Source organism: Eurosta solidaginis, chromosome 5 (assembly GCF_040869045.1).
Source record: "Eurosta solidaginis isolate ZX-2024a chromosome 5, ASM4086904v1, whole genome shotgun sequence".
Lineage (NCBI taxonomy): Eukaryota > Metazoa > Arthropoda > Insecta > Diptera > Tephritidae > Eurosta > Eurosta solidaginis.
In genome coordinates, this window is record NC_090323.1 from 36,471,209 (window position 1) to 36,484,669 (window position 13,461).

General features: G+C 39.4%; 2 protein-coding genes across 5 annotated transcripts in view; one reads left to right on the plus strand and one right to left on the minus strand.

Annotated features, from left to right (window-relative positions):
• Positions 1-13,461, plus strand: part of Trl (Trithorax-like) — a 291,079-nt gene that overhangs the window by 62,308 nt on the left and 215,310 nt on the right. The window lies entirely within an intron of this gene.
• Positions 56-13,461, minus strand: part of LOC137253625 (uncharacterized) — a 130,174-nt gene continuing 116,768 nt past the window's right edge. For all 4 annotated transcript variants that reach the window (XM_067790898.1, XM_067790897.1, XM_067790900.1 and 1 more), the window contains exons 4-11: positions 13,085-13,436; positions 11,322-12,042; positions 7,466-7,930; positions 4,427-4,994; positions 1,953-2,864; positions 1,566-1,742; positions 516-609; positions 56-435 (exon numbers count right to left, since the gene is read on the minus strand). In XM_067790898.1, the coding sequence (XP_067646999.1) occupies positions 68-435; positions 516-609; positions 1,566-1,742; positions 1,953-2,864; positions 4,427-4,994; positions 7,466-7,930; positions 11,322-12,042; positions 13,085-13,436 (3,657 nt within the window). In that variant the 3' untranslated portion in view covers positions 56-67. The remainder of the gene's footprint in view (positions 436-515; positions 610-1,565; positions 1,743-1,952; positions 2,865-4,426; positions 4,995-7,465; positions 7,931-11,321; positions 12,043-13,084; positions 13,437-13,461) is intronic.

Below are 13,461 nucleotides of genomic sequence, written 5' to 3' on the forward strand. Positions count from 1 at the left end.
TTCTTAATTTTTTGAAAATACTTCGTTGTACTCGCATGTGACTATTTCGTAGGTATGTCAGGGTTTCTTATAGATTATACATTGGATTACTTGTCGCATCAAATAGTTGTGTACCCGTCGATTCAATCATTGAACGCAAAGCGATGCTACGTTGTTTGGAGACCGCTTTACGTAACGTCAATTCAAATACGTTATTCTCATCGATATTGTCCATTGGCAAATGATCGCGTGTCAGCATAGTTTCGTTATTTTCGTTGCATGAATTTGGAGATTTAGCTCCTTCTTCAAAGCTTAATTTGCCATTCACGAAGCTAATGCGCGTTTCATTGAACTCCTTTAGAAATTCTTCAGTTTTATGATGTTTGATTGCTTCAGTGGGAAAGCATTGTAATAACTCTTCGAAGGATAGCTCAGCCACTAGATTGTTAAGGATTTCTATGTATTGAAAGAAAGAAAAAAAAATGATGAATTAGATGTGTTTTGAAAAACCGTTTTCTCTTTTCCTTCTTGTTTACCTGTGATATGAGCTTTCCAATTGGGTACCAAATCTTGTTTACTTAGGATTTTCTTCAACAGCGACTCCCAGTGTTTGGGCGTAAAGCCGTTCGACTGAAAATGGGTTGACGTCAGTATCGAGGAAGATCGTTTTGTGATTGTTGTTGTTGCTGTTGTAGCAGGACTTCACACAAACTAATAAGCATTGACGGAAATCTAAAGAATCTAGTGATTTCAACAGGGCCTTTGGGGAGTAACCTTATCGCTACAACAACAACAGTAGAGCACCTCTGTGCTAGAAAGTTTAAATAGGGTTATATTATAACGAAAGCTGTCTAACACAAAAGTGATCTACTATTCCAACGTCTTATATGAATTTCCCTTTATCTAACACTTTCATCCTACTACAGACAGTCAGCCTGAATTTAGAACTGCTGCGTGATGTTTTCTTATGCCTGCCGAACATCTTCTACACAGTGCGGCGAGAATACTCCCTATAATGCAGAGCAATGTTATGCTAAACAAACAGTTTCTGTTGAATACCCAGACATCTAATTGAAGAGGTCCCGCCACTCAGGAACTTAAGAAGTCATCTCCGTAAGCATTACGAAGAAATCTTGCACTTAAGAGTTCTGCCGAAGAAAAGGAGCACAAAAAGGGCCTCAAAGACATTCATAAAAAGTCATCAAATTAGTATGCCAACAAATGTCTGGTTAACCCCGTTCTCAAAGGCAAATACCCTAAACTCGCAGTTAAGAACAGCAACCTGTAGGGGGCACGTGTCGCTCTAGCTCAACTTTGATCTAGATACTGTACTTATCCAAAATCAACCCCGACATACCCAATGTATGCCAAGCTTGTAAGGTATCTTCTCATAACATCAACGATCTTTGCAATTGCAATGTGAAAGCAATGTCTCTAACACGCATATCACTTTGGACCAACCATGTTGAAACTAAAAGTTTCGACGCACTCCCGTTGGAGGATATTGAGAACAATCTGTGAATGATTGCAGCTAGTGGATTGGGTGAACCACTGCTACACCAACAACAACAGTTTTCGATACCCACCTTTCCATACTGCCACATATATTCGGGACAAAAGTTCAGCATGTAATTGATTGCTAAATGCTTTGGTAAAACAATCACTAAGAAGCTATCGATTCCAATCAGATCCGGCGTCTTTTGTATGAACGCGATAAACTCTTCGACAATCGCACGATCAATTTTTGTTGATGCCAAAAGCGACTGGAAATATAAAGAGAAATTTTTAAAAATATTTGTGTTGAGGACTTTGAGCGCGACCGAACTACGACTTTTTTTTTTTAATGTGGGCTTCATTCATATGACCAAAGGTCTCTTTGCGCATACCTCCTACATCGTCTCCTTTTGGCTTTTAAAAAGTTAAAAATCGTTGTTCGGTCGTTCTCTCAAAAGAACTCCTAATCGCAAACAAACCTGTATTTTGAGTGTCAACGTCAACAGCTCATTATGCCAACCCAAAAAGCGCACCTCACACTCACCCTCATCGCGATTGGGATAACTAAAATCGTCTCGACGAAATGGTGGCAAACGATTCAAATATTGCGGACGATCAAGCAAACATGGAATTGGTCTTATATATGATTTGATATAACTTCCAAATTCAACGCCGCTCAACTTATAATCCGGTATAAATGGAACATAAACAACTTTCCGTTCATCGACACCATTCGGTTGTGCAATACTGCTATTTGCAGATCTCGCATAATAATATGAGTGTTGAGTAGCCGGATTTTGGCGCAGTATGATATTTTGTTGTTTTTGTGCGCGTAATTCTTGTAAATGACGTATCATAAATTGAATACATTCCATGCGTAAACCTACAAATTCCTCATTGACCGGTTGTTGTTCAATATCAGCCGATTGAAGATCAGTTATGAGATCACTTAATGCCTTCAAACGTCCCATATACATACGGAATAGTATTTTGAGGCCTTTCAAATTTGTTTCAGCATCGCTATTACTTTGTGGTGGCGTCTGTTGACCATTGATGTCATTATTGCTCATTTGATGATTGGGTGATAATGTCATCGTACGTTTATATGGTGAATTTTGATCTTGCAACTGATCATAGCCGATGCGATTACGATTTGTAGGATGTGTATAGCTACGTTCGTCCATTGATGAGCTGGCAATCGAATTCGAGCCGGGCAAAGAGTTAGCAATCGATTCATTATCACGTTCGCTGTTTAGAGATGGAGCTTTTGAAGAAGTTTCATCATATTCATCACCACAGCCACTAGCGCCACCTATATGTGGCGGTGTAGCCGAAGGCATATCGTCTGGATTTTGCATTGGATTCACATCGAAATAGTCATAGTAGTAGACCTTGAGGAGTGCAAGAAGTTTTTAATCGTGATTTATTTAAGTGAAAAGTGTAAATTATGTAAGCGTCGCTACGGAAGAAGCGCTTAGACTCAGAAATATATTCTCTTATATATAATGTCAAAACATTTGCATTTCTACTACAATACATACTTTGAGATATAGCTATCTTCAGTCCCACAGATGAACCTTTAAGTACCAAGCATGTCTGTGACAAGACAATATAGCCTCGCTACTGTGAAAACTGGATATTTTAACAAAAAACGAAGTTTTCATCCTTCAAACAAATGCCCGGAAAAATATTGGAGTTTCTGTAATGTTTGGCAGGTATGCTTATGTACCCGTCGTTCCCAATCTGGAAAAAAAATATCGCACAACGCTCGCGAAAATTTACCTCCGACCAGGACACCAGGTAACTGCATGGGTAGCTGCCAAACGTTAGACTTGGAGGCTCTAGTCATTAACGAAGTCAACTACTCGCTAGCCATCGTCCGTAAGGTCCACCAGAAGCTCGTTTACAATAACAGTCCAGAGTATAGGAGACAGAAAATTGCTTGTGGCACTATTCTCTGGACTATAGTCCCATTGCACTACCGTTTGACAGTTTCGATTTACTGGAAGTCTGTTAGTACACTCCCCCTCTACTCGTTATATAATCAGGGCACTCCTGATACCCCCATATATGGCATGAACGACCAATCAATGTCTAGAAAGGCTCCCAGAGCAATTTCTTTGGCCTCTAGGGAGAACTCTATTTGTTTTATATATGTATTGAGAGCCCTTGTCCTTCCATTACAACATATATTGTAACGAATATTAGCAACACTAAGGCATACTATCATCTCTAAGCCGATACTAAGCAGTCACTTGTAAGCAGCACATTATGTCTACACATATGTACATACAGCAGCCGAGATGATAATCACAAAAGTATGCAATAATCAGCTAAGTAGTTCTCACACATACACATGCATATATCTGAGATGCTCACGAAAGTATGCAATCATCGGTCGAAGTATCACTCACATATACACGCGCATATGAGAAGCTATAAACGTGCATCTGTAGTTATAGCTGGTGAGATTATAGCTGGTAAACAAGTAGTAAATTCTAGAAGAAGAAACGCCTAGAAGTATGCGAACGACACAGCAGAAAGTATAAAAGGAGCAAAAGCTGAGTAAGCGCAATCAGTTTTGATTTAAGCACGCTATTGTTTGCTAAGTATAAGGTTTATTGTGAAGTACTCTAATAAAGACCATTTTGCATTATTGAATATTGGAATTATTTATTCAACAGTTTAGCGATACGAACGTTAGTAGAAGGTGTAAAACAAGCGGAGTTTCCCTAAATTCGTTACAATATGTTGCGATGCCTATAACAACCTCCGGTGAACCCGCTCCCGTGTTTACAAATCAATCAACTACCTTTTTCTATCCACAGTTCTCGGAAGGACTTCTGAATTTTTACTGGGTTAGCCCTTCCTATGCAGTCATATACCACAATCATCAGATTCAGAACTTTATCCTCCAGTGGACCCAACAAGAAAATCAAAATTTTCTACTCACCTGTAAAATATTAACAAAAACCTTTTGCGAGGTTTGGTATCCCTTATGACCGATGTGCGAGGCAATATAATTAAGGAAGAGTTGCAATATAATTTCCAGTGTAATGCTATGCTCAATACATAGAGCATGTATGAATACATCACTGATAGCTTCAATCAATTCCGCATTCTCAGTAGCCAATAAAATTGTTTCAGTAAAATCAGAAAATGATATAACTCCGTGTCCAAGATGAGGGGGTGTGCCTGGAGGGTTTGCACATTGCAGTTGACTAAATGAGATTTTACGTTTATGTTGCTTACGTATAAACGACGTAAGTGTAGATTTTTGTTGCTGAACGCAGCCAGCTCCGGCACCACCGGTGAAGTTATAACGCGACTTTAGAGCATCATAATTATATGAGACGCGACGTTGAAAGAATCCAGTGCTGTCATCGAAAAGGACATTTTTGTGCTTGATGAGAGCCACAGCCAATTCGCGTCGATTTAAGCGAGCGACCACCTCTTCAGCGAGAAAATAATTGGACATGCGACAAGCAGTAACGGCGAGTAGAAGATTCTCATCGGGGTTGCTGGTTTTAGGAAAGAAAAATTTTGGGAAATGGATTAATGATAAAGTAAAATTTAAAGAGGACATACAATAGAATGAAAGAGTGAAACGGAAAGAGATAAAGAGCGAAAAAAGTAGAGCACGCAGAAAAAGATGCAAATACTAACCGAAAGATAAAAAATGGTGAAATTCAGTAAAGAAGAGAGACAAAAGAATATGGAAAAATAAAGAGAGAAATTTTGTGAAAATGATGAATAACTACAAAAGAATAATGTCATAAATTTGAAGAAGAGTACAATCAAAATAAAATGAAAGCAATAAGAGAAAAAAAGGAAAAAGGGAGACAAAATGAAACAAAAAACAAAAGAAAGAAAAAATAAATAGGAACGATAAATGAAAAAGTATTAAAATTAAAAAAACCAAAGAAATATAAAAAAGAAAAGAACACAAAGTAATGAAAATGGAAACGAAAATGTAAAGAGAACAGGAATAAAAAAGCAGAGTAAAGCGGAAAGCAAACAGTGATTAATATAATGGAAATAGGAAAAGGAATAAGTGAAAGAGGTAGAAGGAAGGAAAATGAAAAACAGAAGCGAAAAGAAAATCAGAAAAGGAAAAAGAATAGAAAAGTAAAATTTCAAGTAGGAAGGAAAAAAATCGGAACAAAATAAAAAAAAAATAAAAAGTAAATGAAAAACTAGAGATCCTATGGGATAAGGATGATGGAAATAAGGAAATAAAAAAAATGAAAAAGAGAGGGGAAAAAGGAAGTAATATTGGATAAGAAAGATGAAAATAAGAAAACGACGAAAGAAGTTATAGAAAAATGATAAAGGTAAAGGAAAGAGAAACGATAAATTAGAAAAGATAGAAGGGCCAAAAAAGGTTTAATGAAGAAAAAATTTAAATTAGAAAAAGGAAATAAGAAATCAAAAGAAAGAAGGAAATAAAAATTTGAACAAAATAAAAAATAAAAAGTAAATGAAAAACGAGGAATCCTATGGGACAAGAATGATGGAAAAAAGAAAATAAGGAAATCAAAAGAATGAAAAATAAAAACGGGAGGGGAAAGAAGGAAGTACTATGGGATAAGAAAGATGAAAATAACAAACCGACGAAAGAAGTTATAGGAAAATGAAAAAGGAAAAAGAAAGAGAAACGGTAAACGGAGAAAAAGAAGATGGATCAAAAATGGGCGAACGAAGAGAAAAGTAACACTAGAGATAGGAAGAGGAAAAGGAAAGAAAAAATCGCACAACCAAAAGGAAAAGAAGAATAAATAAAAATAAGAAAATAATAAACGAAAAAAGATAAAGGAGGTGGATACAAAAATAACAGTAATAGGAAAAGAAAAAGAAAGGAAATCAATAAGGAAAGGAAAAAATGGACAATGAAGCAGTGAAGGCAAAAGAAAATTAAAAGGATACAGAAAACGAAAGATGGGAAAATAATGAATGAAAAGGCAAAGAAATAAAAGGATATTAAAAGAATTAAAAACAAATGGCGAATAAGGACCAAGAATTATTGTAAAATGAGGACATTACGGAAAAAGAAAAAATAATTCGGAAAATATAAAAATGAACAAAAGCCAAAAAGATAAATGGAAAGGGAAGGAAAACTGAAAACAAGCATAAAAGGGAAAAGGGAAGGAAGGGCAAACTTATATCCAAGAAAAAATAAAAGTAAAGGAGGAGAATGTAAAAGCGAAAAAAGCGACAAGAAAAGAAAAACAACATAATGGACATATACAAAAGCAAAAGAAGAGAAAACGTAACAGGAAAGACAAAGATAGAAACGAAAACGAAGGAAAAAGTAGACTAACGGAAAATGAAAAAAGAATAACAAATAAAGAAAAGCAGGAATAAATGAGAAAAGTAACAGAACAAAACAAAACGGATAAGCGAAAACAGAAATCAGTAATGATAAAAGCTAGAGAAAAGAAAAAAAGACAAGAAATCATTCAATGAACTATACGAAAATCAAATATGTAGAAACAATGAATGAAAAGCAAAAGCAATTAAAAATCATAGAAAAAGAAGGAATATAAAAGTGCAACGAAATGGAAAATGCTATTAAATTATTAAACGGAATGGTGATGAGGCAGATAAATAAAGGAAGAAAAACTAACAAGGAAAAATTACGAAATTAGCAAGTGAACAGAAAAACAAGAAAGTGGAAATGAAATAATGGAAAAATACCAAAATGACAACGACGAAAGGAAATAAAGAGGACGTGAAAAGAGGAGCGTGAAAGAGATTGTTAAAGAAAAAAGAGGACAGCGAAAAGGAAAGAAAGAGAAAAGGGGAAATAAAGAGGGGGAGAGATTGGGAAAGAATTGGCGAGAGAAAAGGAAAAAAAATTAAAAAAATAAACATGAAAAAATAAAAATGACAGCGGAGTAAAAAAACAAAAAAAAAAAACCAAAAGAGAAGAAAATGAAGAGAGAAAAAGCGAGTACGAAAAGAAAAAAATTATATCATTCCAACAACTCACAGTTTATCCAAATATTTCAGGTAATTCACCAACTCTCCACTAATCGCATCTGCCACCACTGGTGAATTTAACATTATTTGTGGTATATCACTTTGTGAAAATTTAATAAACATATTTAGAAACTCCAATGATAAAGGCACTTGTGAATAGCCTTGTTCAACGACGCGATTTGGTGTGAAAAATGGCTTCACCAACTGATTCAGAAAGGAGGCTAATTGACGATCGGTGCCCAAACCGAGAAGGAACATTTTTACGGTATAAATCAAACCAATTAATTGCATATCATCGCTTGTGGTTGTTGGATTGCTGCAGTTACCAAATGGTAACTGTTGTTGTTGTAGATGTTCACCGTTATATGCGGGCTGCACATAAGCGCTGATATAATTTGTATAGATATCTGCCAATTGTAGATTACACATTTTATAAAATCCTGTTGCTTGCAGGTAAATTTCCTTTTTGCGTGAACTGTAAATAGTTTTGATTAATAATTGATGACATTTGAGCAATACTAGGTTAGGGTAGGTTTGGTGGTAGCTACCGTGATAGGGGAAACTCACTTAGGCAACATGAAGGTCCGTTGTGATACCACATACAATAAAATAAAGTAACGGTAACATAGATAAAGCTACGTAGAGAATCGTTGGGTAGAAATGATAAAGTTACGAATGATACCGATTTCAACCTTGGATAAATCCTCGGAAAATGCAAGTGAGTCGCGACCAAAGTACCTTCGCCTTGTTCTGGCAAAAGCTGGGCAATGAAGCATAAAGTGATGTGATGACTCCACCTCATCATCCTCTATACAGCTGCAGCATGATGGAGTTTGCAGTATATTGAGACGTACCGCATGGATACCCATGGGACAGTGCCCTGGCAGAACTCCAATGACCATTGATAGGTGAGCAGACCTCCTGCCATCCAATTTCGGCCAGAAAGATCTTGCTACCCTGCTAGACGTGGTGTCCGCCCAACGTTTGCTGAGCTGACTCGAGGCCCAGCTATGGAGAAGCAATCCACAGGTGGCCAGCGGAATCCCGAAATCGCTATAGCCATCTTCATCCGGTTCAGTTGTACCGATGCGGGCTAAGAGATCCGCTTGACAGTTACCCGGGATATCACTATGACCCGGGACCCAGATAATCTTAATTTTAAAATAATTCGATGCAATCGCAAGCGAGGTCAGGCACTCCCAGACCACCCTCGATCGCACTGTAGTTGACCTCAAGGCCTTGATAGCCGCTTGGCTATCAGAGTAGATGTTAAATTCCCTAACCGTAGTAGCACTGGATAGCATTTCATCCACCGCATCCTTAATCGCAGCGACTTCCGCTTGGAATACACTGCAATACTAAGTTCAAGTTGTAATTATATACTCAGTAGTGAGTGTTGAGGCAGAAATGCCACATTGGGTTATTACGAATTCTGATCACGCGCTTAGTCCCACAATCTGTCTCCTATGCAGTCTGGTCAGTGAAAGCAGTCATCATGCCAAACCGTCTGCGATTGATTTTTCGTCATTAATCTTAATAAAATACGCACAAAGTTTATGATCGTTGCTTCTTTGGTCGAAGGAGGGAGCTCCGGAACTAGTTACGGCACCAGAAAAGCCAGTTTAAAGTTTACTATGTGTGTTTTGTTGTTGCTGTAACCTTAAACTGAAGTGTTACGGATATGTACACACCTTTGCCGGATATTAATCCGGTACGCACCGGTATTAGCACCTTTTGGTACTAGGACGACTACCACGGGTGGGATGGTTGTTTACGCCTCGAACTCTCGGGTCGGTTTATCTAAGTCGCCTCTTACGATAGTCATGACTTTTGGTTGGTATATTATAAACTCCTTAATTCGCTGCAACCGCCCAACGTTTGCCTCCCGTTTTGGCAATATGAAAACCGAAGAAGCGTCAACTTACATTTCCAAGCCGGTTGAAGTAGTTGCATGGCTCCCCAGCGCATTCAAATTATCTGTAACTGCAGATGCCAAAGTGCATGGCCTTGGGACTTTGCCAATATATCAGCTTAGAAGTCTAAAGAAAAGTTTGTCACCATCGTATTGAACAAACACCTCAGCGCCTAATGCAAGGTAAGGTGTGGGGAAAAGATGTGAAATGTGTGATCCTGGTTTCAGTGTTGAGATTAAGAGAAGTTCACTCTCAGGAAAAATAGAATTATAGGGTCCCCTCAGTTAAGATAATGAAGGCGTTTAATCGTGTGGCGGCAATACGGCTAAGTAACGCGGGCAAATAATATGGGACGGGATTCTGGTGAACCTGTTCACGGATGGGTCCAGGCCGGAATCGAGCAAGTTTTGTGCTCGTGCTCTGCGTTCGCCCAGCTAAGACTACAGCTATTAGAAGTGGCACAGCTATCAGATCTAACAGCTAGTAGGGTAGGTCGTAGAAATCTTCTAATATTTTCCAAGAGGATGCAGTAACTTTATAACATAGGTCTTTGTTTCTGATAGGGTTTTTCAGTTTGGTCGTTGCGCAAACTTCTGGCAACACTATGAGCTCATACAGTCTACGACCTCGCATATCGACCAGTTCTACTTAACGTAACCCCAAGACAGGGGTCGGAGATGTAAAGGATGCGGTAGATGGGATGCCATCCACCGCTATAATTATTGGCGAATTTAACATCTACTCAGATACTCAGACAGCTGTCAAAGTGCTAAGCTCTGCCACCGTGAGCCCGTGGGCTGTGAGGTTTAGCTTGACCTCTTTGGCGGTGGATTTATCTACCTTCTGATAAATTATCTTGGTGCCAGGGCACATGTTGTTGTTGTTGTTGTTGTAGCAGTGCTTCGCCCCATCCAATAGGTGCGACCGATCACAAATTGTCATCAATATCCTATAACGGGAGTCCAAGGAAACTTGCTGTTTCAACAGGGGTGAACCATAATGAGAGGGGTGTTAGAGGCGTTGGTTCCACATTACAATTGAAGAGATGGTTGGTGTCTTGTGGGGATACATTGCAAGCAGGGCATACATACATTTTGTATGTCGGGGTTGATTCGAGATAGGTAAGAGTTTAACCTGTTACAGTATCCAGATCGAAGTTGAGTAGAGTGACTCGCGTTTCCCTGGGGAGTGTGCGTTCCCTTTCCGCAAGTTTAGGGTATTGTTCTTCGAGTACTGGATTCACCGGGCAATTCCTGGCATAAAGGTCCGACGCCTGTTTGTGGAGTTCACTGAGGACCTGCTTGTGTTTTTTGGCTTCATACGGCTGAGTTCTCAGGTGCCGTATTTCCTCATAATGCTTACGTAGATGACTCCTTAAGCCCCTGGGCGGTGTTGATTCATCAATCAGATGTCTGTTAGGATTCCCAGGTTTCTTGGTATTCAACAGGATTGGTTTGGTTAACATCTCATTTCTCTCCCTGGTGGGGAGTATTCTCGCCTCATTATGTAGATGTGTTCTTTAAACCCAGCTTTTACTAACCTGGATCGAGCCCAGCCTATCCGTAAGCAGAGAGTAATTGGCCAGCAGAGTCCCATAGCCGTCACTTGAAGACACGTTCAATTCTCCAGTACCTGCCCGAGCCAAAAGATCATCCTGATAGTTGCCAGGGATAGCCATGTGCCCTGGCACAAATGGGGTCTTCAAGTGACGGCTATGGGACTCCGCTGGCCACTTACACTCTGCTTACGGATAGGTTGGGCTCGACCCAGGTTAGTAAAAGCTGGGTTGAAAGGTTTGTGGTGACACATATGTGGCAAAACAATAGACCCACAAAAAAGAGTCCAAGTGCGCTGTCCCTTACAGAAAAGCGATCACCCAACCTAACCTTATCGTAACAAAACATAGTTATGTGCTTGCACTACTGGGTATACAAATTAAACAAATAAACTCACCGTATTGAAAAGTCTGCCAATCTTCTGCAATTCTCTACAAATTTACTGCGCAGTTGCTGTTCACGCGCCTCACTCAACTGCTCGCACTGTAGCGTTAGCGTAAGACGTAACATCACATGTGCTTCCTCCATTAAATCGTAAAAATTTGTGCTACTTGCTGCGCGATATGATTCAGCAATCGCTTCCAAATCTTCAATAACATGCTCCACCATGGGCACCTCCAAATTGTACAATGTCCATTCATTTTGTAGTTGTTGTTGTGCAGTACTATTACTACTGCTGCGTAATAAAGTTTTCACCTTCGTTTCGGCTAAGATACGCGCTGCTATATTACGTCCACTACTAACGCTCGAAGCGATACTACCGGCGCCCCCACTGCGCCTCTTAACGGCATCTGTGCTGTTGTTGGCCAATGCGCTATTTGTGATTAACACCAATTTATTGCGATTCACGCATACATATTGTACATGCATGAAGGCGCAAAGACCAATGACAGCAATGGCCGAATTTACATCAGGACTAGATTCCTCGGGGAACAGGCCACCTAGCGTGGGATATTCAAAACGATTATTGTACAATTTATGTCCAATGCGTGAGGTGTGCGTCTCCACGGACTCTGTGGTGATGGCATAAATTACATAATCGTTAATGTGCACTTTCAGAACGGGCGCCGTGAATGAGTAGATCGCTATTGGTTTCTCATTTTCGCTGTACCATTTGCCTGGGGGAGGATGAAATAAAAATGATTTATTACCTTAAAGAAAGTTTAAATTTGATTTTATGCACTGTGTTTGTTTGAGGTGATTCTGAATTTAGACAATTAAAGAAATTCAAAAATTTGCGTCGATGGTTAATGTTCCTGCTCGGACGCCATTGCGTTGAAATGCCTGGTAATACATTCTCACCGAGATATGCACACTATATCGCCTCGGTCACTATAATGCGAAATATAGTAGAAATATACAGATAGCTCAATTTATTCATGCTATGCAGGAAGGATTGACTGGACTTGAATGGTTTTCAGTAGAAGAGAAAACTATTGTTGTAATCGCAAAAATATTTCCCGAAAGTTTATGGCAGTGTTATAGATGTGGCCAGCCCTTTATCGGATATGAGTCTGCTACTGCAGCGGGAGCAATTTTTCAATCCCTCGAACATTTGGAGCTGTCAATTTTAGTCACATCGTAATGCGTCTTCCAGCTGGAATATTCTACGCACTGACCCCAATGAACCTCTGTAAACTCCTAACATCGAATGCCAGCTCTTGCCGCTAGACAGACGTACTCGGAACAGTCCCCAATCCTTGGGAAATCAAACAACGAGGGAAATAGGCGGCAAGACTACAAACAGATCGTAAAGCATGTATTGGTAGAAGCTTTGGCGCGGTAAGGCGAATTCAGTACCAGGTGTTGTTATCCCAACAGCTGATTGCTTCTTCTTGATTATTTTCCATACAACGCCTTGTACTACAACATGTCAGTTAATCGGAATCAATGAAAATTTTCTTTTGACTTGACATTCTTCTGCACGGCGAATTGGTTGACGAATTGGTTGAATTCGCTTTGCCACCACCTAGTGTGGATTCGCCTTGCCCAAATGATCTCTGGACAAAACAACTTTAAAAATGTCGCCCTGAAACATGTGAAAGCAGTTCCTGCGAGGAAAGCTATTAAGGTTCATTAGGTATTTTCCGTTCTCATAAACGAAAACGTCAGAAGCCCCTGCAATACCGAGAGAAGCGTGAGTGCGAAATTTCAACTTACCCTGAGCACAAAACTGATAAAGATAACCATCCACGCTACTCGCCACCAACAAAGCATAACTCACGCAACTTTGATGTTGGCCAGATTTGAGAGTACGTCGATTGGCATGTTTGGTTGTAGTGACAGCACCCGGCACTTGCTGATTACCCATCTCATATTCAGAGTCCTCTAAACCATCATCATGTGGATTACGTTGATAGATGGCCTTCAAATCCATGCAACGCAGAATATCCACTATACGTCCATTAGGCTCTGAGGATTTCATACAAATCTGCAAAAGCTTGCGTACATCATATTGAACACTGATGTCATCGTTGTAAGCGTAAGTCATATTGCCATGACCAGAAACGCGCTGTAAAAGAGGATGATGAAGTTTT